Source organism: Podarcis cretensis (assembly GCF_951804945.1).
Source record: "Podarcis cretensis genome assembly, chromosome: 6".
In the NCBI taxonomy this organism is placed as follows: domain Eukaryota; kingdom Metazoa; phylum Chordata; class Lepidosauria; order Squamata; family Lacertidae; genus Podarcis; species Podarcis cretensis.
Window position 1 is genome coordinate 43,773,598 of NC_137175.1, and position 24,722 is coordinate 43,798,319.

The 24,722-nt window shown below is 44.8% G+C and overlaps 1 protein-coding gene across 16 annotated transcripts in view; it reads left to right on the forward strand.

Moving 5' to 3' along the window:
• The window catches only part of PLEKHA6 (pleckstrin homology domain containing A6), a 197,362-nt gene that overhangs the window by 123,572 nt on the left and 49,068 nt on the right, over positions 1 to 24,722 (forward strand). For 11 of the 16 annotated variants that reach the window (XM_079982325.1, XM_079982326.1, XM_079982334.1 and 8 more), the window contains 8 exons: positions 6,375 to 6,455; positions 7,373 to 7,487; positions 8,137 to 8,241; positions 8,787 to 8,859; positions 11,037 to 11,137; positions 18,584 to 18,759; positions 19,733 to 20,227; positions 22,751 to 23,261. In XM_079982325.1, coding sequence (XP_079838451.1) covers positions 6,375 to 6,455; positions 7,373 to 7,487; positions 8,137 to 8,241; positions 8,787 to 8,859; positions 11,037 to 11,137; positions 18,584 to 18,759; positions 19,733 to 20,227; positions 22,751 to 23,261 — 1,657 coding nt within the window. Of the gene's footprint in view, positions 1 to 1,459; positions 1,516 to 6,374; positions 6,456 to 7,372; positions 7,488 to 8,136; positions 8,242 to 8,786; positions 8,860 to 11,036; positions 11,138 to 14,631; positions 15,658 to 18,583; positions 18,760 to 19,732; positions 20,228 to 22,750; positions 23,262 to 24,722 lie in introns of those variants that run through there. The other 5 variants (XM_079982336.1, XM_079982335.1, XM_079982332.1 and 2 more) reach the window with 5 other exon arrangements.

Genomic DNA, 24,722 nt, shown 5'->3' on the forward strand with positions numbered 1-24,722 from the left:
ACCAACTTTTGCAGATCTCAATGTTTATTGCAATTGGCACCGCTGTGAAATTATTGAAAGATGATATTCTCTTCCCTTACCTGTTTGCTACATGCAAAACTGAAAACATCCACCACACACCTGCCAGGTTTGAAATAGGCCACATGAATTTTCTGGCAGAATCTGCAGAAGAGCCCCAGATCTCCACAATTCCACCTTTATGAGCTCTTGAACCCCATCTGTGACTGCTCTCCACAGTTCCTGCAGGGTTAAGCTCACAAGTATCTTTCACCTCACCCCATCCTAGGATTTTCATATTGTCCTGTGCCTTGCAATCGAATTTATCTTACTACATTTTGACATGGTAAATTTACCCTTGGAAGATATTGCATGCTACTTCTGTGTTATGAATACTTCATTTGAAGGTGCCCTCATTTGGGGACATCTGATATTTGCCATCAGGGTCACTTTAGCTTCCAAGGATAAGTCTCAGCTGATGATTGGTGTTTGCATTCTAGGTGCACTACAAAATTACAAGAGCATCATCTGTCTTGATCCTTCATTATGTTTCATACCACCACAAATAAATGCCAAGATAATCCCAAATCATAGACAATTAGTGCAATATTGGATTATTCTAATGGTTCATCAGGCTATTACTTTAATAGTGGAAGAGCACCTTAAATATTACTGAGTTGTACATGGTAGTGCAGTTGTGCAGGGGCACTGCTTCAGATTTCAGGAAGGGGTGAGGGCAATCTGGACACACACTATATAGAACCAAGTTCAGATATATGTGCTGTCCTGAAGGATGCCTCCTGTTTGAGGATAAATCCCACAGAGGTGAAATAAGCCTGTGGAGAGTATTTATGTGCAATAAATAAATTAAAAAAATAAATAGACAAGATCATGGATCAGCAGGCAGGAGGCAGCAGTAATCGTCGTGAACACACAGTGCAAGAGAGAATAGGAAGAAAGTCGTCAGGACCCTGGACAGAAGCCAGTGGAGCTGGAGTCAGCAGGCAGGTAGTGTTGTTCCAGCACTGGTCAGAAGCCAATTTAAGGCTGAAATAATGCTGCAAGGAGGTGTATAATCCACCATAATCAACTAGTCAAAATTGTAGCTCTTTGGTTCTGAAGTGTTCGCTTCAGTAATGAAGAACTATATTGGCTACAAAATGCCAGGAGACTAGGGAGCTTCTGGGAGGGGTTGTGGGTGACCAAAGACATCAGCAGGGAGATAATCCCAAGGTGGCGAGCAGAGAAAGCATGGCCTCTGGCAGTTCATCTGTGGGATATTCCCCAACAGCTGTTTTCCTGAGATGGTTGATCACTTTGCATTGTTTTAAACCAGTGCATTACATTTTCTATCAATTTACAAGCCTTGTTGTCTGCATGCGGATGCTGAGGCATGCATACCAATTGGCAGAGGAGAGGGAGACCAAGAAAGGGTAGAAGAGGGTGCCTTTAAAGAGTCGAGATCCACTATCCCAAAATGCCAGTGGAAGTCAGGGGAGGAGGGAACTGTTTTGAGGGGTGAGTAGGGAGGAAACAGGTTTGCTATTTTGGTGATGGAGAAAATGTGTTTTGGAAGAAGATGCGGAGGGGAGAGTGCTCTTGTGCTTGGGCCCTGCTTGTGGGTTTCTCCACGGGCATCTGGTTGGCCACTATGAGAACAGGATGCTGGGCTAGATTGGTTGTTAGCCTGACCCAGCAGGCTCTTATTATGTTCTCAGGGTGGGTGATTGGGAGGCAGAGGACTGTGGAGAAAAATTAGGTGAGAATGGGAGAAGGAGACAGGCACTGAAATTGGGGTCAGCAAAAGGGAGCCAGTGTGGTGTAGTGGTTAAGAGCAGTGGACTCGTAATCTGGTGAACCGGGTTCGCGTCTCCGCTCCTCCACTTGCAGCTGCTGGGTGACCTTGGGCTAGTCACACTTCTTTGAAGTCTCTCAGCCCCACTCACCTCACAGAGTGTTTGTTGTGGGGAGGAAGAGAAAGGAGGATGTTAGCCGCTTTGAGACTCCTTCAGGTAGTGATAAAGCGGGATATCAAATCCAAACTCTTCTTCTTCAGCATCATCTTCTTTTTAAATCTACCTCCTGCCTCATCTCTCAATTCCATGATGGTCTCCTCTTGTTTCTTTTAATAGGTAGTTCCTGTATCAGGATCTGAGTAAGGAATGGCCTCCTATGCACTTTTCCTTACAACTCCTGCTGTTTTGTTATGTAACGCTATTCATGGTCTCATTTCATACTCTAGATAGTATCATTCGGATCAAAGCAAGGTGTGCCAGTTACAGCTTGTTACCCAGCACCTGCGTTTAATCTGCTCCAGGAAATTTCTGTGGTCTTAGTCCAAAGCTCCTTGAAGCCAGCAGGATCGCCTTGATTGCCATGGTCTCTGCCCTCCCCCACTTCGGTTTATGGATGCTTCACCCTCAAAGCACCTTTCTCCTATGAGTTAACTTGTCTTGTGCATGTCTGATATAATGAACTAGAGTCTGAGTTTTGCAGCTGGCTTGTGAAAATGAGTTAAGGGGCAGGGAGCTCAAAGGGTATGGGTGTGTGTTGGAACTGATAATGCTTAAAGACTAGCCCTGCTCTGCTTTACTGCTTGCATGCATCCCCATGTTCAGTTTTTTATTTTAAAGCCAACCCAATTATTAGAGAAATGCTATCAGCCTTCAGCATTCCTTTAGCACATGGAAGTTAACCCCTTTCATAAGTTGCAAGTGGTTTGGAAGCTTTGCTGAGATTGGCAGAACCCACTCTGTTTTATGTTGATCTTGGGTTTTATAACCCTACCCACAACTGGCTTTGGGGAAAGGGTGGAGGGTGCTGTGGTTGAACTTGCCACTCCATAAACATTTCCTAGAAAGGATGTTATCAAATTAAGAAAAACAATTCAGTGAAAGTAGATTCAGGTTTAGCAGGAATGGCAAGTTTGGCTTTAAAATGTTTAAATCATTTCCTGATTTTAAGGACTAGACTTCTGTAGTTGGAATATATTGTAAAGCCTTCATAACCTCACAAGGAAGGATTTGTTTTAGAAACTAGTGATGAAGTGCTGCCATGAAGGTGATTGGGAGGGGCAGCTGCTGGCCAAGTGATATTCAGCCTGCCAAGTTGTTCATCCTGGGGAAAGGGTCAGACTCCAGAGTAATTCTGGGGGTGTAAAGAGAATACGGCAGCCCAACCTGAGTAAGCTGGCCATTGTGTCACTGAGTCTTCTGTTATTTATGCACACACTCCACACTCATGTTCACTCATACCTCACTGATAACCATGTCTAGGCTCCAAATTGTCAAGGGACCCTGAATTTCTTTGCCGTCCTTGTGTGGTTTAGCTCCTTGATTTGCAATAAACTTTCTTCAGTGCTCTTCTTGTCAACTCTTTGCCCTAAGATGATGCCTGGCCATTTAAAAGCTCAGAGGATGCACAGAAAGAAGCTGCAGCGAGTGAGGAGGAAAGGCTTCCTTTGTGCAAGGGACAAATTGTGTGGAATTCCTCACGTGCAGCCAAACGTGTGATTTGTTCTTATGTAGTTCACACAACAGGTTCATCATGTGCACACTCAGTTCATGAGATCAGGGCATAAACACACACAATGGGCCTTAGACAACCTCCCTTAGGGTGGGGTGGAATGAAAACCGTTGGTTTTTTGTTTTGTTTTTGTAAACAGGCCCAGAGAAGTAACAATGCCCAGCAGGCCAAGATAACAGAATATGTTCTAATTAAAATCTGTGTCTGGAAAAGCACATCACAGAGTGCTGCTGCCTTGATTTGTTTTGGCTTCTGTAATTTAATATCTTTTTGTTTGAGCCAGTACACTTCAGTGTTATTTGGAAAAGCACTAAATGCTTATGGGGTAGGTCTTGTTGCTGGATAGCTCTGTTGTTCTGTGTGGGGTCTCTGTCTCTGTTCTCCCCCACTCCCAGATACAGTGTGTCTGTCTGTATCTTCCTTGAATGTGGTAAACTTAGCATAAATAAGGGTATCCTCAGTCTTTCTTTCTGGTGTGAATCTGATGCACAGACATGGGTTCATTAAAGGTAAAGGGACCCCTGACCGTAAGGTCCAGTCACGGACGACTCTGGGGTTGCGGCGCTCATCTCGCTTTATTGGCCGAGGGAGCCGGCGTACAGCTTCCGGGTCATGTGGCCAGCATGACTAAGCCGCTTCTGGCGAACCAGAGCAGCGCACGGAAACGGCGTTTACCTTACCGCCGGAGCGGTACCTATTTATCTACTTGCACTTTGACGTGCTTTCGAACTGCTAGGTTGGCAGGAATGGGTTCATTAGAGGAACATTAAAAAATAAGACTTCCTCCTACCTGCATTCTAAAGTGGTCTTGTCCAAAATTGTCCCACCTCTGCTTTGCGCAATGTGAAAATGATCTCTTAGCTTTAACTAGTTAGCCCCCTGAATGGCGTCATCCTTTCGCTAAATTCTCTCTCATTGTTTAGCACCAGTGGAGTGACAGCTTCCTGTACCAATGTATTTGTGAAGTGCAGGTCCATGGCACTTTCAGAAATGACACAGAGGTGCCACTTAATATATATATATATATGTGTGTGTGTGTGTGTGTGTGTGTGTGTGTGTATTGAGGTACTTGTTTGTCAGCGGATCATGGTGGAGGTGGGGCATTTTTGAATTTTACCATTGCAGTTGCTCACTGAGAGACATGAAAAATGGATGGAGTCATTTCTTTCATTCCTATCAGCAGCAACGTTTACACTGCAGGGCTAGTCCTGATCTGGCAGCAACTAGCCCCAAACCTGTAGAATGAGTTCCTATCTTCTTTAGCATATGGTTTAAATCAGTGGCATTTGGCCAGAGTTTGCAGTGTTCAAATAGTCGAATTCCCAGAATGTTTCACTGGCAAAAGGCTTGGGGAAGGCTACAAAGCACTCTTTCCAGATTTCTGCCAGCAAACAGAGGCCATTTTAGCCCCTGAACAGAAAAAAACCAGGCTGTGTAGCTCTTGATGCCTCATTCAGGAGGGTGCATGAAAAGGACTGTATTAATATTCTCCCTCCACTGTAATATGCTTTGGGCCTCAGGTGTGCAATGATAATATTTCAAACTGAATCACAGTTGCTGTTTGTGAAGACTTAATTATTGTGGTTGGTGTGTGCATTTGTGTGTGTGTGGTTAAATAACTGACAGAGAGAGCTGGGACCATGAGAAAGGCTTTCTTTTGAGTGGCAGGGTGAAATTTACAGGTTGCTGAGCTCACAGCTTGTTTCCTGGTGACTGCGCAAGTCTTTCATTGGTGTATTATGTATGCTGCTTCCTTTTCATTAAAGCCATCAATACAGATGCTGTTTATTCCAGGCGGTGTCAGATCTGTATGGAAAAAACTCCGTGCAGGGTGAGATATGCCTCCACAGAAGTTGACAATAAGATTCCTGGCTGCTGTGATTGCGTAGCTCCCCAAAATGAGCACTTACATTGAACTGTATGTGCTATTATGTGTTGATGGTTGATTCCTTGGAAGCATTCTGTAGGCTATAAGCACATTTGAGACAGCAATGACGGGGTAAAGCTTTTGTAGATTCTGTAAGTTAGGTTCAAAGGCAGATTGCAATTTCCTTCTCTGATATGAGCAAGGGGAAAACATAAACATATTTCTATACCTGCAGTGAAAGTAGAGACATTTATAGTATCCCAATTGATCACTGGGCCAGGTGTAGCAATAAAAAGGCCAGAACTTAAAAGCAAAGGGTCTCCTTGCACACTGGCACTCCCTCTAATAGTGAAATCAGGTGGTGCGTGCCGACAAAAATGGAGCCAAATTGGTACCAGTGGAAAATGAGATGGTAGTATAAAATCTAAGGGGGCAACCCCACCCCCAAACTCAGGATTGAATATACTCAATCCTGTGGCCATATAATGTTGAGTCTCAGTTGTAATTATTTGTATACCCAATTCATTTCACTGTTAATATATTGTTATTATTTTGCTGCTGTTACTACTACTACTACTAATGTAGTTACCGGTATATACCTTGAATTGTTTTCTTTTTCTTTTTGAAAACCTTGTGTGGCGGCTCTTTCCCTTTAAGTCACTTCAACAGTCTTAATAATTCAAAATTCAGTAGAAATAATTAACCAATAAGAAATTATTAATTGATTAATGGTTATAAATCAAGTGGCACATGCACTGAAGTACTGCGTAAAGGGGAGTTTATTGAATTAACTGATGCCGCTGGTCACGTAAATCCACTGCTGCTGAATAGTTATAGATACTGGGTGATCATTCTGAAAGATGGATTGTTTGGACAGGTTATTAATTCTGTGGTATCTAACGAATCCTCAGCCAACATGGGGAGTGTACTTCAACCTGAGCCACCTAATTAATGCATAGCCCATCTCTCTTGTGTGTTTTTCCAGCCATAATGAAAGACGGAACACTTTTATTCACCCAGTGACTGGCCAAATCCCAGAAGAGAACAACCAGTTTGACTTGCAAAGGTAGGTCCTCTCTCTCATTTTGAGCACAAGAGTGGAGGTTCATGAAGGAGACAAGAAGGCTTAAGTGGGCTGCCTGAGAGCAAATGGCATTCTTCTTGCCCTAGAAATTCAGCTCAAGAAAGAATGGCAAGGATTTGCTGCAAGGCAACTTCTGATGGACGTGAAGGAGCATTTGTGCCAGTCTTCCCCAATCTGCAGCCCTCCAGATGTTTATGAATACTGCTTCCATGAGCCCTAGCCAGCTATAGTCCAAAACATCTGGACAGCACCAGGTTGGAGAAGGCTGAGGGCTTGTCCACACTTCTGCTTGTCCCATACCTAGAGAGCATTGAGCCAGACATTTTTCTGCTTGCCCCATGTTTTCTAGATGTGGGTCCAAGTGGTGGTGCCTTTGCTCCACCACTTTCCCCCAGAATAACTTCTCTCTAGCACTAGTCTGGAGGAAACATCCATCTGGAGAAAGCCCAATTGACGTTTGCTTTGATTCAGCAGTCAACAGTGGGTTTTCTCTGGGGGAAAGCAGCAGGGCAAGTGGAAGTGTGGAAGAGCCCTGAATAATACAATGTAGCTCCTGACATAGTTGAAGCTGGTGTAAAGGTGCTCCATTGATTTCAATGAATTGTGACTGTAGACCAGCACCCGTGACTTTATCTGAGTGTGCAAATGACAGCATTATATATAAATAAACCAGACGGCATTATGTGCTAAAGATACTAGAAAATATTTATTTACTTGTTGTATATAGTCGTGCATCAACAAATTTTACCTAGGCAGCTTACCTGCAAAAATAGAATATTAAAAATGCAAAATGCAGAAATTAAAGCACACCCACAAACCAGTACAAATGCAGCATAATTCTTTCCTTCTAGCAAAATATGCTGGAATATTATGCTTCTCTTTTCGTCTCTCTATTGCAGATCTGCCTTGGACATGTCAAGCAAATCAGGCAGCAAACGGCCGGCAGCAGTCAACAGTGAATCATCCAATCATACCATGGTTTCAGACTTGCCTCAGGAACGACCAAATGGCAGGGTATGCTTTGTTCTCTCATGGAGACCTTGGTTCTCTCCCCCCACCCTTTGTGGCAATGTTCTGCTTAAGCAACATGCCCAAGTTATTTGGGCCTTAATTTCCTTCATCTGTAAAATGGGGACAGCATTACTGACCTTGCATTATGAAATCCTGAAAGATAAATTATAAGTGCAGATTATAAGTGACAAGAAGCCTAAAAAAACCATGGCTGCCTTTATGATCATCCATGGAGCTCTTGTGAGAAATGGAATTTCTTAGCATAAACAACAAATAGTGATGGAAACATCACTGTGGGTTGGTTTAAATCATGGATGAGGAATCTGATATCCTCCAGATATTGTTGGATTCCAACTCCTATCAGTTTCAGCCAGCCTGGCCTGTGGTCAGGGATATGTAGTCCAACAACTTTTGGAGGCTGGCATACAGGTTTCCCATGGTTTGAATGCTTCATCTTTCTTATATGATGGGTCTTTTCTAGGTCTTAGGAAATCAGTGTTCCACCCAGCATTCCTCAGCCTAACATACGCTATGTTATCCTGTGCTGTTCCTCCTGGAATTGGTTGTGGTTTTGTGAGTGATTTCTGCAGAGGAATCTGTACACTCCATCAGTAGCCTTCCTTCCTAAACCTTTCTCTTTCATTTCCCAAAGGCCTCACGCTCCTCTCGGAAAGGGATTGCTTTTGGGAAGCGCTCCAATTCCATGAAGAGGAATCCCAATGCTGCAGTGACTAAGAGTGGCTGGCTCTTCAAGCAGGTATGTTACAGAGGCTATTGGGTACCCAATCATCATCTATCCATCCATGTAACTCTAGGATGGAGGACCAGTGGTCCTCCAGAAGTTGGGGGACCACAACTCCTACCATCCCTGAACATTGGCTATACTAAATGGGGCTGATGTGAGTTGGAGTCCGTCAAATATCCAGCACCACAACTTTCTCCATTCCTAATGTAGCCGAAACGTTTCCACAGCCAAGGACACAATGTAAAACCTAAGTCTCAACTATTTGGTATCCACTCCACTTGGAATCTTATCCAAAGTACCACATGCACTTGTAACTGAGAATACTGGGCATTGCTATCCTGCCATCCACCTTGTCAGGATCTCAGCTTGATTTCAGAGGTCTTCTGGGTTGTTTATCTGGAAATCCCCTAAGAATTCCAGCGATCCCTTGCTTCTGCTGAGCTCAGCACCAGCTGTTCCATCTCTTCATGGGAAGCTTTTCAAACTTCTACAACTCTTTATTGCATACAGTGCTGTAAATGCTGTGGCCTTGATTTGCTTTCAATATCTCTTTACAGGCGAGTTCTGGGGTGAAGCAATGGAATAAGCGCTGGTTTGTACTGGTGGATCGCTGCCTTTTCTACTACAAAGGTATGTAGAAGAACCAAGGTCTGGTGTGTGGGCACTTTGAGTAACTCACAAGTGCTGAAAACAGTGTGAAAGCAAAGCCATAAATTATGCCTTTATTTAGTCAGGAGCTTGCATTCATCTCCATGCTTTGGCTGATCTTTTCCTATTGGAGTCCAGTGACCTGTATCAGCAATGTGTTCATCTGATGAAGATGGCATACAGCCTCTGGAGAAATGCTGGCATTTAAACTGGCATGAGTAGACACAAAAGCAACAAGTCTCACAGTGATGTCATGGGTAATAACCAATGGGTGTCTGTGATACTTGCAAAGTCACCTTCCACATGAAAAAAGATTCATTCTTTCAGGGCCAAAAAGTGTAGTTTACCAGCAAGTGGGACTCATTATTTGAGTGCACCTAAAACACTGCAGTGACAGTGGCAAAATCCCCCTGGGTGAGTCATAGCTTTGGGGAGGATTCTTTCTCCCTCCCACCCACATCTCTGCCCATTCTGCCTTTTCTTCTCTGATTGTTCTGCAGACTGCCAGCATTCTGCCTCTTCTCTGGTTGCCCGATTTGCTCAGAAAATTTCAGCGCAAAATGAATCTTAGCAAACAGAGAGAGATAATGTTGTGGGGTATCTGAGGGCTGACTGCCCCTTCTCAGTGTTTTATTTTACTGTTGGAAGAGATGGAGAAATGGGTGGAAATCTCTGGCAGATGCTTAAAGCTAACATATACAGCAACTCTGACGTGATTTTATAATGCACTGGGAAATCCCTTCCCTTGGTTGTATAGCCTTCCATATATCTGGCATCAGCATGGCATTTTGCAGCTTTAGGAGAAGATTACACATGAGGCAGAAAATGTTTGTTAGTAAACATGCCTCTCTTTCCTCCTCTCTGCATTATGGTAACTTCTAATGCAAGCTGTGTGATGATAAACTGTGGAAGGGAATGTACGTTTCATTATGTCTTTGAAGGCCAGACTTGGTACAGCTATTGCCATATTTCTCTGGAGCAGATGGCCTGGATCATTGGTTCTTTCTTACACAGAGAATATGTGCTGACATTAACATTCACACACACACCCTTTTGTCAATCATGCTTTCCTCTGAAAAAGGGCTGGCACTGGTCCTCCAGGCCAGAGTTTAGTGAACTGGACTTGTAATGGTACAAAAAAGGCTAAAGAGGCTTGTGAGGTTCCTATAAGATGAGGGCCTCCAGTCCATGAGGTGTGTGGCTTATTTCAGTCCTTGGATGACTGAAAAATGCCCAATGAGAATTCAAAATTTCAGTGCATTTTCATCTTCAAATATGTGTATGTATGTGTGTGTATTCAGGGATGGAGGACTTGTTGCCCTACTTGTTGGACTCCAACTCCCAACATCTCCAGCCAGCAAAACCCAGTGGCCAGAGATGATGGGAGTTGTAGTCCAATGTATTCTGGAGGGCCACATGCTTCCCATCTGTCATAAACCCGCAACATACGTGTGGGTTACGTTTCAGTGATCATACCTAAACCAAAATCACATATAGTCAAAACACACTGGGTTCAATGGTGGGTGGGATTGTCAAAGTCATTTCCCCCAGAACCCTGTCCTCTTTCTCATTTTGTTTGGTCATGCGCGCAAAGCTGAATGTGCACAAGTTAAATGTGCATAAGTTGTGGGCTTACTGTATATTCATATATACATACATATACAGGGTGTGTGTATGTATGTATGTATGTATGTATGTGTATAGATTTTATATTTATATATAAAAATAAAATCTGCCTCACAACCTTTGGTTCTCGGAAACCTGTTGCCTGAACTCCTCTCTGGCAGTGAATCTAGAAGGTGGGGATGAATTATTAACTAGACAGTATTGTGAGCTGTAAACGTAACTGATATGTCTGTGAGGGTGCTTGCCAGCCTGAGACAGAGACAGTAGCAGGTACGGATGTGACAGGGAGAGGAGCCATTTTTCCCAGGTACGTAGATATGTAGGCCCACTTGGGGCAATTGTTGTTCTTAACGCTCCAGCTCTTATTTTGCCAGTAAGGTGAATCCTTGGCTTCTTCTTTCCCACTGATGGTGGTGAAGGAGCCCATTTGTGTGAGACCTTCCACAGCGACGGCATTTCTAGCTTGTTGGCTGAGAGAAGGGGATGCCTCCGTATGTGTCTAATTCTTTGATCTCTCACCTTCCTTCATGCAGACGAGAAGGAGGAAAGCATCTTGGGCAGCATCCCACTTCTCAGTTTTCGGGTTGCAGCTGTTCAGCCATCGGATAACATCAGCAGGAAATACACCTTTAAGGTCAGTAAATGGCTGAGCTTCTCACAGAGGTGGCAGGATGTTTTTGAATGTGCAGCTAGAAGTGTGGTTGGAAGCTGGAAGCTGCTCTGCTCTAGCTGTGTGTTGGTATCAGAAATGGTCCTTAGGCTCCTCTTAGGCTGTGGTGCTCGTGACCCTGTGAATTTGGTCCTTAAAGGTGGGCAGGTGACTGGCGACTGAATGAAGAGGTATGAGCAAGTTACACAGACCATATACTTGTCAAATATTACATGTAAATAATTGGATGAGTGTACAGCTCAACTGTTGAATGCACAGATACACAGATTGTACACTTGTTGAATGTAACACATGGACACCTCTTTTGTAAGACTTTATTCCCTTATTTTCCAAGAGCGTGGTATCCTAGCGTTCCTTTCACCACTTGGTTATTTTAATTTTGACAACTTTCCTTTGTTGTGAAGTCTCTAAGGGACTGGGACATGAACCTAGAAGTATCCACTTCAAATCTCACTGCAGCTCAACAGGTTTGAATTTAGGCAAGCCATTCTTCTGTTACCCTCAGCCTGACACCTATGCAATATGAGAATGATAACACGGACCTACTACCTTTCAGGGCCATTGTAACCACTGCTGACATGTGTGAAATGTATTGAATAGTTATTGCTGATGATGATGCTCACGATACTGATGATGGGGGACATGAGGCTGGGGAGGTTATTGACCTTAAACGCAATGCAGCCCCCCTGAGGTTGCTGGACGACAGCTCACATCAACCCTGACCAGGAGCCATGCTGGTTGGGGCTGATGGGTATCGGAGTCCAGTAACACCTGAAAGGCCACAGGTTTCCTGTCTGTCCCTAAGTATTGCAACAGGAAGTAATGAGCAGCACGTTCAGGGATACCATCACCCACTTCCCATTTTCCTTTGGAAGATGTTCTTTCATAGAAGTCTTTTGTGATACTGGAAGATTGATCTGCAGTGGTCTTTAGACACAAGACTGAGCTGTTGTTGGAGTTTCTGGTTTTTTGTTTTTTAAAAAACGCAGTTCCGTGTGGTCCCCACCAAGCTGCCTAGGAGAGATATTCACGCCCTCTGACTAATAGCACTGAGGAGTTGTTGCAGAGGGAGGACTGGCCAAAAGGGAAGAGCACAGCAGCTAAAGTACATTATTTCCGGATGCTTGACTGTGGTCCCTCAAGCTTGCTTGCAGGGACTTTGAGGCTGTTTCTGAGCCTCGGCATCTGAGAGGGAAGCACGTCTTGTTGACAGACATATTTACTAGGAAGGCTGTGTGTACAAACTGGAAAAATGCTGAAGAGCTGCAGGAGCCCTTGCTGTTCTCATTTATCAAACCCACAATGGTAGTTGAGCTCAACTCAAAGGCTGTGGGTAGGAGTCTCACGTTGGGCATCTGGGAGGAGGAACCCTTTGCCTAATTTTGAAATGTTGAAAACTATTTTGCTCCTCTTCCATACATTTTTTCCCAAACAAGATTTTAATATTTATTTGCTTGTTTATTTCTAAAATGGTTGATTGTGCACAGGGTATTGTCGAGTAGCAAAGGAGGAGAGGTGCTTTGCCAGTGGACATCATTTTCTTCCCTTTTAATACATCAGTACTCATGCTGTACACTCTTGGGAAACCTTGACCTTGGAAAATGCTTTAGATTGTTAAATAACTTAGTTTCACCCACCCCCACAAAAAACATTGCACGGGACAAGGAATGGTGTTTGTTAATGTGCCTTATTCATATATTTATCCATTACATATGTATATTTCTCTTTCTCCCAATGAGTTTGGGGTGGCATTCTTGATGGCCTCACAGGTTATGGCTTTTTCCCCCCATATGAGGATGATGACTGGACCCAGATCTCCCTGACCCAAGTGCTGCAGTCTAACCTAGCCTTTCCCAACCTGGTGCTCTCCAGATGCTTTGAACTGCAACTCCCATCCCTCCCAGTTAGCACAGACGTTGTAGTCTGAAATATGTGGAGGGCATCAGGTTGTGGATGGCTGCTCTAACCAATACGCCACAGGGGCTCAGTTTCATGCCTATTATCCAGTGAGTGGCTGAATTTTTCCAGTATGCGGGAGTGGCACATCCAATTTTGCTCATATCACAGCCTAAAGCTACTTGGTCTGCCTCTGCACCTCAGAGTTGCCACAGGTCTGAATTCCTGCATGATTCAACTAACAGGGGAGGTATAGCAGGTGCTGATTATTTGAAATGCATGTGCCTCTTCAGCCAGCCCCACTTTGGAAGGAAAGCCTGAGCATTTGCCCCTTAGTCACAGAAAGCTTCCTTCTGTCCTGATGGTGGGTGATGCCTCCTCGTGCTAGAGCAACAGCAGCAGCTCTCTGCCCTGCTGCACTAGATCTGGGGGGAGCAGTTGGGGAGACCAGAGGTGATGTAAACATGCCATCCATGCAAGGGACATTGCAGGAAAGAGGAGAAGTCGTTCCCAACCTCTGGCATCACATCCTAAGGGCTGTGGCACTGTTCCAGGAGTACCTGCACAACTCTGCGTTGCTGGAAGGGTGTCACACATTGGTTATTGTGAGTTAGTTTTGAGGGATGAGCAAAGAAGAGCTGGGAAGCTTTGCCTCTCTTGCCTGGACCACCAAATTGCTTTCTGCTGTAACAGCCCAAGGCTGAGTCAATATATTTACATGCCAACTTTTTTTCATGTGCAGACTCACACATCCAGTTTCCCTTTTGAATGAGGGATACAGATCCTAAGTCTCTAAACAATGTGATCTAATACACAACATCATGTTTCCTGTTTTTTTTAAAAAAAGCATAAATAAATCAGGGACATTGAAAATTTATGAGGGAGAGTTTAGAAACACTAGCTTCAAATCGGGGTGCTTGAGAGGTCTTCCTACCTATGCAAAACAAATCTTAGTAGACCCAATAAGATTCATGATGTGAACACATACCAACCAATCCATACATTACATTCCTAAATCATTTTGTTTATAGGCATCCCTTTAGAGGGCTCTTCCATTATACTGCATGCAAGCTACTTACTGCATGTTGAAATAGCACCATAAAGCACTAGTTCAGATGTCCCAGGGGTGTGCTATGGTATCTATACCCTCTTAATGAGAATAAATGGGACTGAAATGGGACAGGGATGTTTTAAGAACCAGAAACTATTGATATGTGGGGTTCTTTTTTTACTAACATTCCTGCCTGCCCCATAGAGGGGGGAGAGAAAAGAAGAATGTTTAGCTAGAGATGCTGTGGCTCCATTAGAAACTGATGAGCTTTGAAGTATGCTTGTCTGGGCATCTTGCCTGCCTCTGGCTCAGATGTGCGCACAGGGACCCTCTTTTCTCTCTATAGTGTCACCTTGAGAAGAAGCCTGAGCTTGCCCTCTGGAAAGCTTTATTGGCACCAGTGGTGTTGGATGGGCTGTCAGATCCCAGATTACTAACAAAGCAAGGATCCGTTTTAGGGCACAAGCATCTTCATTTGGGTCCTACCGCACCAAGGTTTGATAAAAAGTAGGGATTTGGGTCATGCTTACATGCTCCCCTCAGCCTGGAGATACTTCTAAGAACTCAATGTGCACCCATGCTGCAGAGGACTGGTGATACCATTATTAATGATCTGTTGAGCACTTTAGGGTAGGGAACCTTATAGTTGGGTCATAGGCACCCTTATGGCATATTATGGGGCTGATTACCAAGTAAGTATGGCTTTCAGTCTTAGATGCTGATTCTTGTAGCATCCCCCAGAGCCAGACATGTGTTGGTTAGTAAGGTAGCAGAGAATAGTCTCTGGTTGCTTCTGTGTTTTGTTCCTTTGTTTATTGCTAAGGGGGATTAGATAACCAACCCACAATAAAGTTTCTCGTAGGATGGATAGATTGTTCTGAATAGATAGACCTAAATAGTGTTGTTCATTTCCTTCATCCCACATTCATGCTGCAATATTGTTTATGGCATGCCCTGCTGCTGCAACCCTTGCATATCTGCATTTCCCCTTGCCTAGCAGGATACTGGCTCAGGCCTGTTCCATGGGCTGAGATGGAGAGGAATCAGCTCCCCCAATTTTCTCTTAGATTATTTTAAGCTCAGAACAGGGCCAATGTGATCCTTCAGCCTTAGACTCATAAGGCATCTGGCATGTGCCCAGTTACATAGGACGCTGTAGTATACTGAGTCAGACCATTTGCCCATCTATCTCGGTATTGTCTACATTGACCGTCAGCATCTCTCCCAGAGTTTCTGGCAGGGAACATTCCCAGCCCTACCACAGATGCTGGGGATTGAACCCAGGACCTTCTGCATGCAAAGCAGATGCTCTGCTGCTAAGCTAAGGCCCTTCCAGTTCTGCTTCAGCTTCCCTTCTACGGCAGTCAACTCTGCTCCTGCCACGCTTCGCCTGCTTGATACTTCTCCCCATTGGATTGCTTGTTGGGTGTGGCTGACCTGTTCTCTGTCTTCCCTCTTTTTCCGCGTGAGGATGCCCCCGGACAGGAGATCTCTTCTGATAACCCGTCTGCAGTGCCATCACCCAGGCACCAAATAGGTAGTATTTTCCTTCCTTTTCCAAACGCATGCATGCCAGAAAGGAAATATGAAGCTTGGATGAGTGCAAATTGTCCCGCATGCTTTATTCACCTCCAATCATTTCCCAGATAAAACTGCAGTGAGGAAATCCTAGATTTCTTCATTAGGCTCATCAAACACCTAGAAATTCCTAAACAATGGAGACTGGTGAAAGTACAGAGGTATGTAACCTAATGACAGTGCACAATATCTGAATATGTCAGCCTTGTGTTGTATGTCTTCATAATAGCCAAGCTTTCAGACCTAATCCTTGGCTCTTGGTGTAGAGTATATGTACTGAAGATACTGATCTGGCTCAGCAAAATATCAGTCAAGAAGGCAGATTTGCAAGAACCCTCAGATCTCACTAGGTTGATGAGTGGCCACCGATCATTAACCAAAGTTGATGGGCAAAACTAAATAAATGAATAAATTGTGCTGTACGTTTCTTCTGAAATACATTCAGCTGAAATAAAATAATAATAAAAATCACCAAGAGGGGAGTTTTCTTACATAATGAAAACCAAACAAATGTGAAAGACACAAAACCAGAAAACTGCAAGCAAAACTATTTTATACTATAATACAAAATAAAGTGTTCATGATAAAAGGAAAAGGAAAAGATCTGCAAAGATTTCAGTGTCAATTGAATGGATATGTTGCAAATGATAGAAGCGTCAACAATAAGCTGGTCCAATCTGGGTTAAGAGTTTGGATTGGAAATATTTTTTATCTGGGCCTGGAGCCATATTAAGGTCCAGCCTAGGATGGTATTCTTTGAAGATGTTGGGTGCCAATATTTTGATGCTGTACAAGATATGTCTTTGTTTTTTGCAAGTCTTCAGCTCCTATATACACCTCAGAGACTAAGAATCAAAGCAGCATGATAGATAAAAAACAGTTCCTAGGCTTTGCTGCACTCTAGCAAGAAAGGAAAATGGCCTCTGCTAATAAAGAGGGATCAACCCTAAGCGGCTCTCAGTGATTTCTGTGGAGCAAAGATCGACTGGATATAACATTGAACTGGAGAAGATGTTTGATGCCATAACAGAGAAGTGAGGAATCTTGTCCTTCACATCAGACACTGGGATAATCCATGGTTTGGGGGGTCAGATTTATTACTCACCCCAATGGTGTCTTTGACTTCACTCTTGGAAGCCCTGAAATTAGAGGCATTATTGTGGTGAAAGCATAATATCATGGGGATCACGCAAAGGAGTGCAGCATGTTTCCATGTACAAGTGGCACATATATCCTTGGAAAGGTGCCCTGATAATTCGTGCCTCTTCCTATAGTCAAATAAATATGGCCAGTCTGCAGTTGAACTATTGGCCTATCTAGTCCAGCATCCTGTTTTCACAGTGGCCAACCCGTTGCCTGTTGGAAATCTGCAAGGAGGACATGAGCGCTGCCTCCTGAGGTTACCAGCAACTGGTATTCAGAAGCGTTATTGCCTCCAGAGCCACCTCCTCCATGTCTACTCCTCTTTTCAAGCTGTCCAAGTTGGTGGCTGTCACTGCCTTCTGTGAGATAAGCATTTGGAAAGGAATACGAAAGTATTTTCTTTTCCTATGTTTCATCAGGAAGGCAGATTTAAATACCAAGGTGGTTGGATCAGTAGATCCATAGGAAATCTCACTCTTGTTTTGACTCAACATAGGGAGCTATAGTTGACCCTGACTCCCCATATTGTTCAGTCAGTCTCCAGCCCCAGTGACTTTTTATAGGGGAGGGGATACAGTGTCCCCTCATTTTTGCAACGGGTGAGGCAGCCAAATCATTAAAATGTAAAGGGATACACACCTCCCCTTGTTTCTGGCCACAGTTAAAACCATTGCCATTAGTTTAACAAGTACTCCAGATAATATTAGGCAACATAGCTTTTATTCAGTGATGATGCATTTATTTTAATTTATTTGTAAAACTTCTATCCCACATGTCACCATCAAGTAATCTCAGGGTGGGCTTACAACAATAAATACATTAAAACCATCAGAAAATATTAAAGCAGCTATATTACAGCAATTCAAAATTGAAACAGCATTCCTGACCACCACTTAGAAAAAGGCAGTTCTAGTTTACTACCTCTCAATAAACCTGATGGAAAAAAGAACATTTTCAATTCCTTGCATGCATGCAAATGTGTACACTGATCTGGGGTGATGGGTTCTATGTTGTGGCTGATTTTTGCATGCTATTCCTCTGCTGCATGTGGACCCATGCATGTAAACAAGTGTGTTGGTGTTGGGAACGGGGTTGGTAGGCAGGTGGGAGGGGCCTTGTCCAGCAGTGGGGGGGGGAGGGGTTTGCATGTTGCTGGGTGGGTTTAGTGAAGGTGTCTCTGGATAGGAATTTTGACCTTTGGTGTCACTCCTGTGATTAAGCTGCTCAGAAACTGGGATTTATCAATATATTAAAAGGCAAATTTTCCAGCATCCTGTTCTCACAGTGACCAGTCAGATGTCTGGGGGAAACCCCTCCCCAGCAGGATTAAAACACAAAAGCACTCTCCCTCCTGTGGTTTCCAGCAACTGGTATTCACAAGCATTGCTGCCTCCAAGGAATAGCCATTGATAGCCCTCTCCTCCATGAATTTGCCTAATCCTCTTTTAAAGCCACCCACCACCACCAAGGACAAATGCATATAAAGCTAAACTATAGCCATTATGGCCTAAAAACATGCTTTTTCACTTCAATTTTCCCCAGCTGAAAACTAGAAAATAAAAGTTGGTTGAAACTATAGTAGCCAGTCCAGTATATGCTGGAAATTATGCCAAATGAAAGAGGGCACAATTTCTCCTATAATCCTTGGTGACCTCAAGCTAATGCTGCAGAGATTAATTGGTGACTTCTCTTCTCTTCTCTTCTCTCCCCCTCCCCTTTCTCCATTTCTACCTGCTCCACAGGTGACTGTGTGCTGGATGGAAGAGACACCAGGGAATAACAAGAAGTCCCTCTCTCCCCAGGCTGAGCACGCAGGCATCCGGACTTACTTCTTCAGTGCAGAGAACAACGAGGAGCAGGAATCCTGGATTCAAGCCATGGGCGAAGCTGCCCGGGTGCAAATCCCACCTGCTCAGAGGTCAGTTGTTGTTGTTGTTGGGGGGAATCTATGTAGCATGCGGTCCAAAACTATAAGGGTAACCAAATGGTGCTTTCTAGATGTTGTTGGACTATAATAGTCAATGTCCTGGACCATTGGTCATGATGGCTGAGGCTGATGGGAGTTGTAGTCCAATAGCATCTGTTCTGAGAGATCTCAGTTGGCATTAGCTATGTCTTTGGAAAACCAGTAAAGTAAGAGCACCCCAAAAATTTTGATCCACCCCCCTTAAAGCATCAAAGTAGTCATCATGGCAAAAATCAGAACTAGGCTAGATTTCCTTACAGTCCACTGTATAATCTCCCATTTTTACGTTATCTTTTTATTATCCCCACCTAAACCAGGAGGGTGCCCTACTAACTTTTGATCAAAATAATGCAAGGAAAGCAGATCCTGTCATCTGTTGCAGTAAATTATGCTTTAATTTTTTATTACTTTGAAATTTTATTTTATGGGTTAGTATTGTTTTCATTTTGAATTGGGGAGGCACCATAATCTTTTAGTGCTTGGGACAACTGAAGGTCTTAGTCCAGCCCAGGGTGTTCTATTGTGTTCAAGTCACATAGTTTATCTGCCTCTCCATTAAGATGTTTCCTCTGTCCTTTAAATTTGTGAGACCAAGTCATCGTTATAAATAAGGTTCACAGATCCTGCAGAAAAGTATGGAAACTCTCTAAAATAGGCAACATCTAAAAGGCATTGAGGCTCTTTGAATGGGATGACAGGAAACATAGCTTTGGAGATCTTTAAGCAACTTGAAAAAGAAAGCTTATTGGGAGAGTGCAATGTCTGGTTCCCCCCTCCAGGGGCCATATCAGAGCTGGAAAGTTAGCAGTAATGTACTTTCAGGAGGCGAACTAGAATCATTCCTAGGCTAGTGCACATTTTCTATGTTGCTCGGAATGAGAGCCATGACCGTTTGTGGCCATTTCTACTTTCCCATGCTTATCAGGCACGAGAAGACTGATTCTGAGAACATCCCTCCCAGCAGGAACCATCAGCATCACCACCACCGCGGTGTCCCTACCAGAGAGGCTGCCAAAACTGAGCCAGAAGCCAAGACCAGAGGCGAAGGAGACGGGCGTGGCTCTGAGAAGATTGACAGGAAAACAGAGCGAGCCGAGAGCAAGAAGGAGCCTCTGGTGAAAGCCAACGGCATTGGCAGCCAAGAAATGCCCTCTGAACCCGGAAGCCCTTATCCTGATGCTTCCCGTCTGCCTGCTGGAGTGGAGAGGCCCACTCAGCCAAATGGCTGGCAGTACTCATCTCCTAGCCGGCCAGGCAGCATGGCCTTCCCACAGCACGATGGTGAGAGTGCTATGCCTCGTCGGAGTTTTGCTCCACGCACCAATCCTGAGAAGATTGCCCAGAGGAAGAGCTCCATGACACAGCTGCAGCAGTGGGTGAACTTGCGCCGTGGGGCTCCACCTCCTGAGGATCTCCATAGGTGAGGTGATTCAAGCTAGGCGTGGTTATAGCTTTTCTGCGAATTAAATAAGGGAGGAATCCCACTAAACACAAGGCATCACATCTGCATTATGCACTTATGGGAGTCTTAAGAGGTATGGCTTCCCACCTTCCCCCAAGGGTCCTGGAACTGTAGCTTGTTAAGGACTACATTTCCCAGGATACTTTAGGGGAACCCATGACTCTGAGGGCTCATCCACATTTACCTTTTGCCCCTTGTTTTCTAGGTGCAGGTCTGCGCTTTAAAGCTCCATGTCCAAACACTTCCGCCCCTTTTTTTTGCCACATCGCTTTCCCTATGAAGTCCCATTCTTTAACACTGAATCAGAACAAATGGCAATTTCAGTTTTCCGCAGACTACCATTTGCTCTGATTCGGCAGTAAAGCGTGGGCTTTTGTGGGGAAAGAAGTGGTTTTAAATGTATGGTGTGGATGTAATCTGAGAAAAGGTGAGAAAGTGATGTGTACACTTCACGTTTAAATCAATATAGTTATTGTGATTCTCCCCTCTTCTCCCAACCAGAGAGTCCTAGGAGGACTGTAAGCGCTGAGGACATTTCGTTTTTAACTGTCCCAAACCATGTGGCAATTCCACATGAGAGTTGTAATATTTGTGAAACGGATTGGCCCAGTTGTGTGGAGGAGGCTGTTCATCACAGCGCTACGATTCTGCTGTGCTAGCATGGCTGGCTCACATGATACACAGTTACAGAGACCTCTTGTTCAACTGCTTCCATTGGGAAGTGTTTCTTATGACCTCCACATGGAGGCTGCAATATTTGAATCTCCCCTGACAAAGAACCAGAGTTTTAACACAGCAGGCATCATGGCTTTCATCAGAATCGAACCCTTTAATCCTCAGTATGCTTTTGATTTCTTTTTTGAAAAGAAAAAGATACACACTTAATACTATGTTACTCAAGCAGGCAGCTCATTTGCAAAGAAAATATGTGCAGCCTTAATCATTAATAAGGATAATAATTCATGACACACCAGCAAACAGCATTAATAGTGAGAAGATATTGTGCCATCTCTGCTGTTTAATCTGCAGTATAGTTGGAGGGTAAGAGGGAACCACTAGGACGTAAGTATGAAAAATAAGATCTGTACTAAATTCATATCTGTCAGAGCTGCCCCTAGGTCCCAGCTCACAGAGGACCAACGCCAGGCTGTCGTTATGTACAAAAGTCTTTATTGAGGTTCAGTTTCCATTTCAAAGCCGCAGCGCGCAGCTCTACGTCTTAAACCCTAGACCGGCGAAGTCCCGTCTGAATCTCCTCCCCTCTGACACCAGTTTAAGATCCTAGCCCTGCTCCACCTTTTCCGCTGCTTTCTCCTCCTCTGGGTCCTCCTGCCCGCTGGGGCATCCCCCTTTCTGGACTCTTCTGACGCTGAGTCGCTTAACTCCTCCCCCTGCCTCCGGCGGGCTTTAGGACCCGGTTCCCAATCCTCATTCTCTGCTGTCCCGCGCTCCTGTACATTTGAACTTGCCTCTCGCGCCAACCCAGTGACCTTCCTCCTGACCGTTACACTACTTCTGTCACTGCTTCCCTCTTCCGGGATACTGGCCGGATCTGACCTCCCCTCCGTTGTCTGACTCTCCGATGGAGGTGTGGTCAGCCCTGCCTTATCTTCTCTCCCTGGTGGGGAATCCACTGGCCCCGATACCTGGGACTCTTCCCCCCCACTATGCTCTGGTGGGGAAGCTGGTCCTGATTTCCAACTGCTGCTCTGGGAGTCCCTGCTGCCCCCTTGCTCCTGGGGCGTTCCCCTTGAGAACCCCCTTCCCCTGGCCACTGGCGCCCCCTTCTGTGAATCTTCCGATTCGCTGGAGAGGCTCATGGAATCCCTCGGGCCACTGTCATCTTCTCCTACGCTGCCCTCAGATTCTTCCCCTTCGCTCTCCATCTCCCCTCCCCTGTGCTTCTGCTCCTGCACCCCTGACAATATCCTTTGCTCTAATAACTGCTATAATAAGAAATCAGTCGAATCAAAAATTTAAAAAGGAGTGGAAATGTTTTGATGAATATATGGCAAAATATTGCTCAAAAAAGATACGCTAATATGCCTAGATTAAAATGTGAAGTACTGGATGGAAGAAAAATTAGTAAGGAAAGATAATAACAATATATAGATGATTTGAGAAGATTGTAGAATGCAAAGATTATTGTAAATTGTATAATGTGGAGGAAATCGAGTGGGGGCGGAGGGAATTGGGAGGAAGGAGAAAAGAATAATATGATGGACTGAGGAAATAGAAATGTAAAGGTATGGGGGGATGGGGAGGAAATGGTGTTGGCTTTGGCACACCTGTATTGTAAACCAATAAAAAAAAGAAAAAAGAGGGAAATAAGAAAAATAAGATCTGCACTAGATTTATATCCTCTGTGGATTTTGGTACAGAGATAGACAGATAGGTAAGGTAGGGCAGATGATGCTAAAATTGCTTTGCAAACTCGGGGTTTGCATTCGTCGTCCTCATTCTTTCCTTCTGGCCATCTAGCCCCACCAGGTTCTACCCGATGTCCCGAAGAGTCCCTGACTACTATCCCCCCTACTCACCTCAGTACTCTGAAGATTACCAATACTACCCTCCTGGGGTGCGTCCCGACAGCATCTGCTCTATGCCTGCCTTTGAGCGTGTGAGCCCTCAGTGGACTGTCGACGACAAGCGCCACTCCTTCCGCAACAGCGGCTCCTACCAGCTTCGGGACTGGAAAGAGCAGCCAGGCTACGGCAGGCAGGATGTTCCCATCTGGATGTCAGGCCCGACCCGGCCGCCCGTGTACTATGATGAAATGGATGCCGCCTCAGGCTCCTTGCGCAGGATGTCCCTCCAGCCTCGCTCCCGGTCGGTCCCCCGCTCACCGAGCCAAGGCTCCTACACCCGAGCCAGAGTGTACTCCCCTGTCAGGTCGCCAAGTGCCCGCTTTGAAAGAGTGCCTCCCCGGAGTGAGGAGATTTATGCGGAGCCGACGACATACATGATGAGGCGATCGGTCAGTTCACCAAAGGTAACCCTCCCTCGCGGTCTCCGCTCCTACCCTCGGGGCTTCCTGCCACTCTTTGGGGGAGTACTGAAACTGCACACTGAGGGAATATTAGCACAGTCTTAGTGACCTAATCATTACCTGTGTTTGTATATGCTGTGTACTGAGACTGAGGAGCATTAGGAAGGGTGAGGGGAAATTACCATGGCAGGAGTGGGAAGGCACACTAGGTTTGATGAAGGTGAGGAGAGGCAGTCATGGGCAACATAGGTTTTTTCTGTTGAGGGCTGCATTTCCTCAATTGATTACTTGTTGTGGCTCACGTGCCAGTGTTGGGCAGAGCCAGAACTGATGATGGCTAGAGCCAGAGACAAAACTATTCTTGATTAACTGATCTGGAATGGAGACCACCCTGCTTCCTCATGGTTTAGAATTCCCGGTTCAATGCATATCTAATTAGAAGCAAGCCCCACTGAGTGTGATGGGGTTAGGCAAAGGTAAAGGTAAAGGGACCCCTGACCATTTGGTCCAGTCGTGGCCGACTCTGGGGTTGTGGCGCTCATCTCACTTTATTGGCCAAGGGAGCTGGCGTACAGTTTCCGGGTCATGTGGCCAGCATGACTAAGCCACCTCTGGCGAACCAGAGCAGCACACGGAAACGCCGTTTACCTTCCTGCTGGAGTGGTACCTATTTATCTACTTGCACTTTTATGTGCTTTCGAACTGCTAGGTTTGCAGTGATGGGGTTACTTTCAAATAAACAGAGAACTTTTTTTTGGTACCAAAGACCAATGCAGCCACTGCTCCAGAAAGGAAGTAAGAGTAATTCTTACCGATATATTATTCGACAGTTTAGGGAGGAGAAAAGTCTTTCCCCCAAGCCATACAACCAGAGAAGAAGGTTTTAAAACATACACATATTAAAGAAAGTACTACATCTTCCATTTCTGTGTTCTGAAACAACACAGAAAGAGAGTGAAACACAAATGCCTGAAAAAAGGGGAAAATGGATAAAAAGCATGGATGGTAGAATGGGGCAGCTTCAGGAGTCAACAGAGGAGCACATAATATGAAGTCACAGATTGCATGTTTTCCTAAGGCCACAGTTTGCTCACCCGTGAGCTAGAATAAAACCTTTATTCTTAATCTCTGACATGTCAGGGCTTCTTCTGGCCACTCAGCAGTCCGTAAATGCTCAGTCACAGTCTGTTTTTATTTCACTTGTCCCAAAAAAATAAGGGTCTGGGCCAGACTCAGTTGAAACATGAGGTATAGGGGATTCAGCTCTCCCAATTGAATTGAGGTACTGGAGTCACATGTTCAGGCTAAACAGAACTGGCACGTTAACTGTGCCGAGAGCACACAGTCAGCACAACATGTTGAAAAGGTTGCTGGTGAAACTTTAGAACATTGTTCACCGTGCAGACAAATATTAGTGAATATCAGGCAGAACTGAGGGTGAGAGCAGCCCAGGAACTGAGTGGC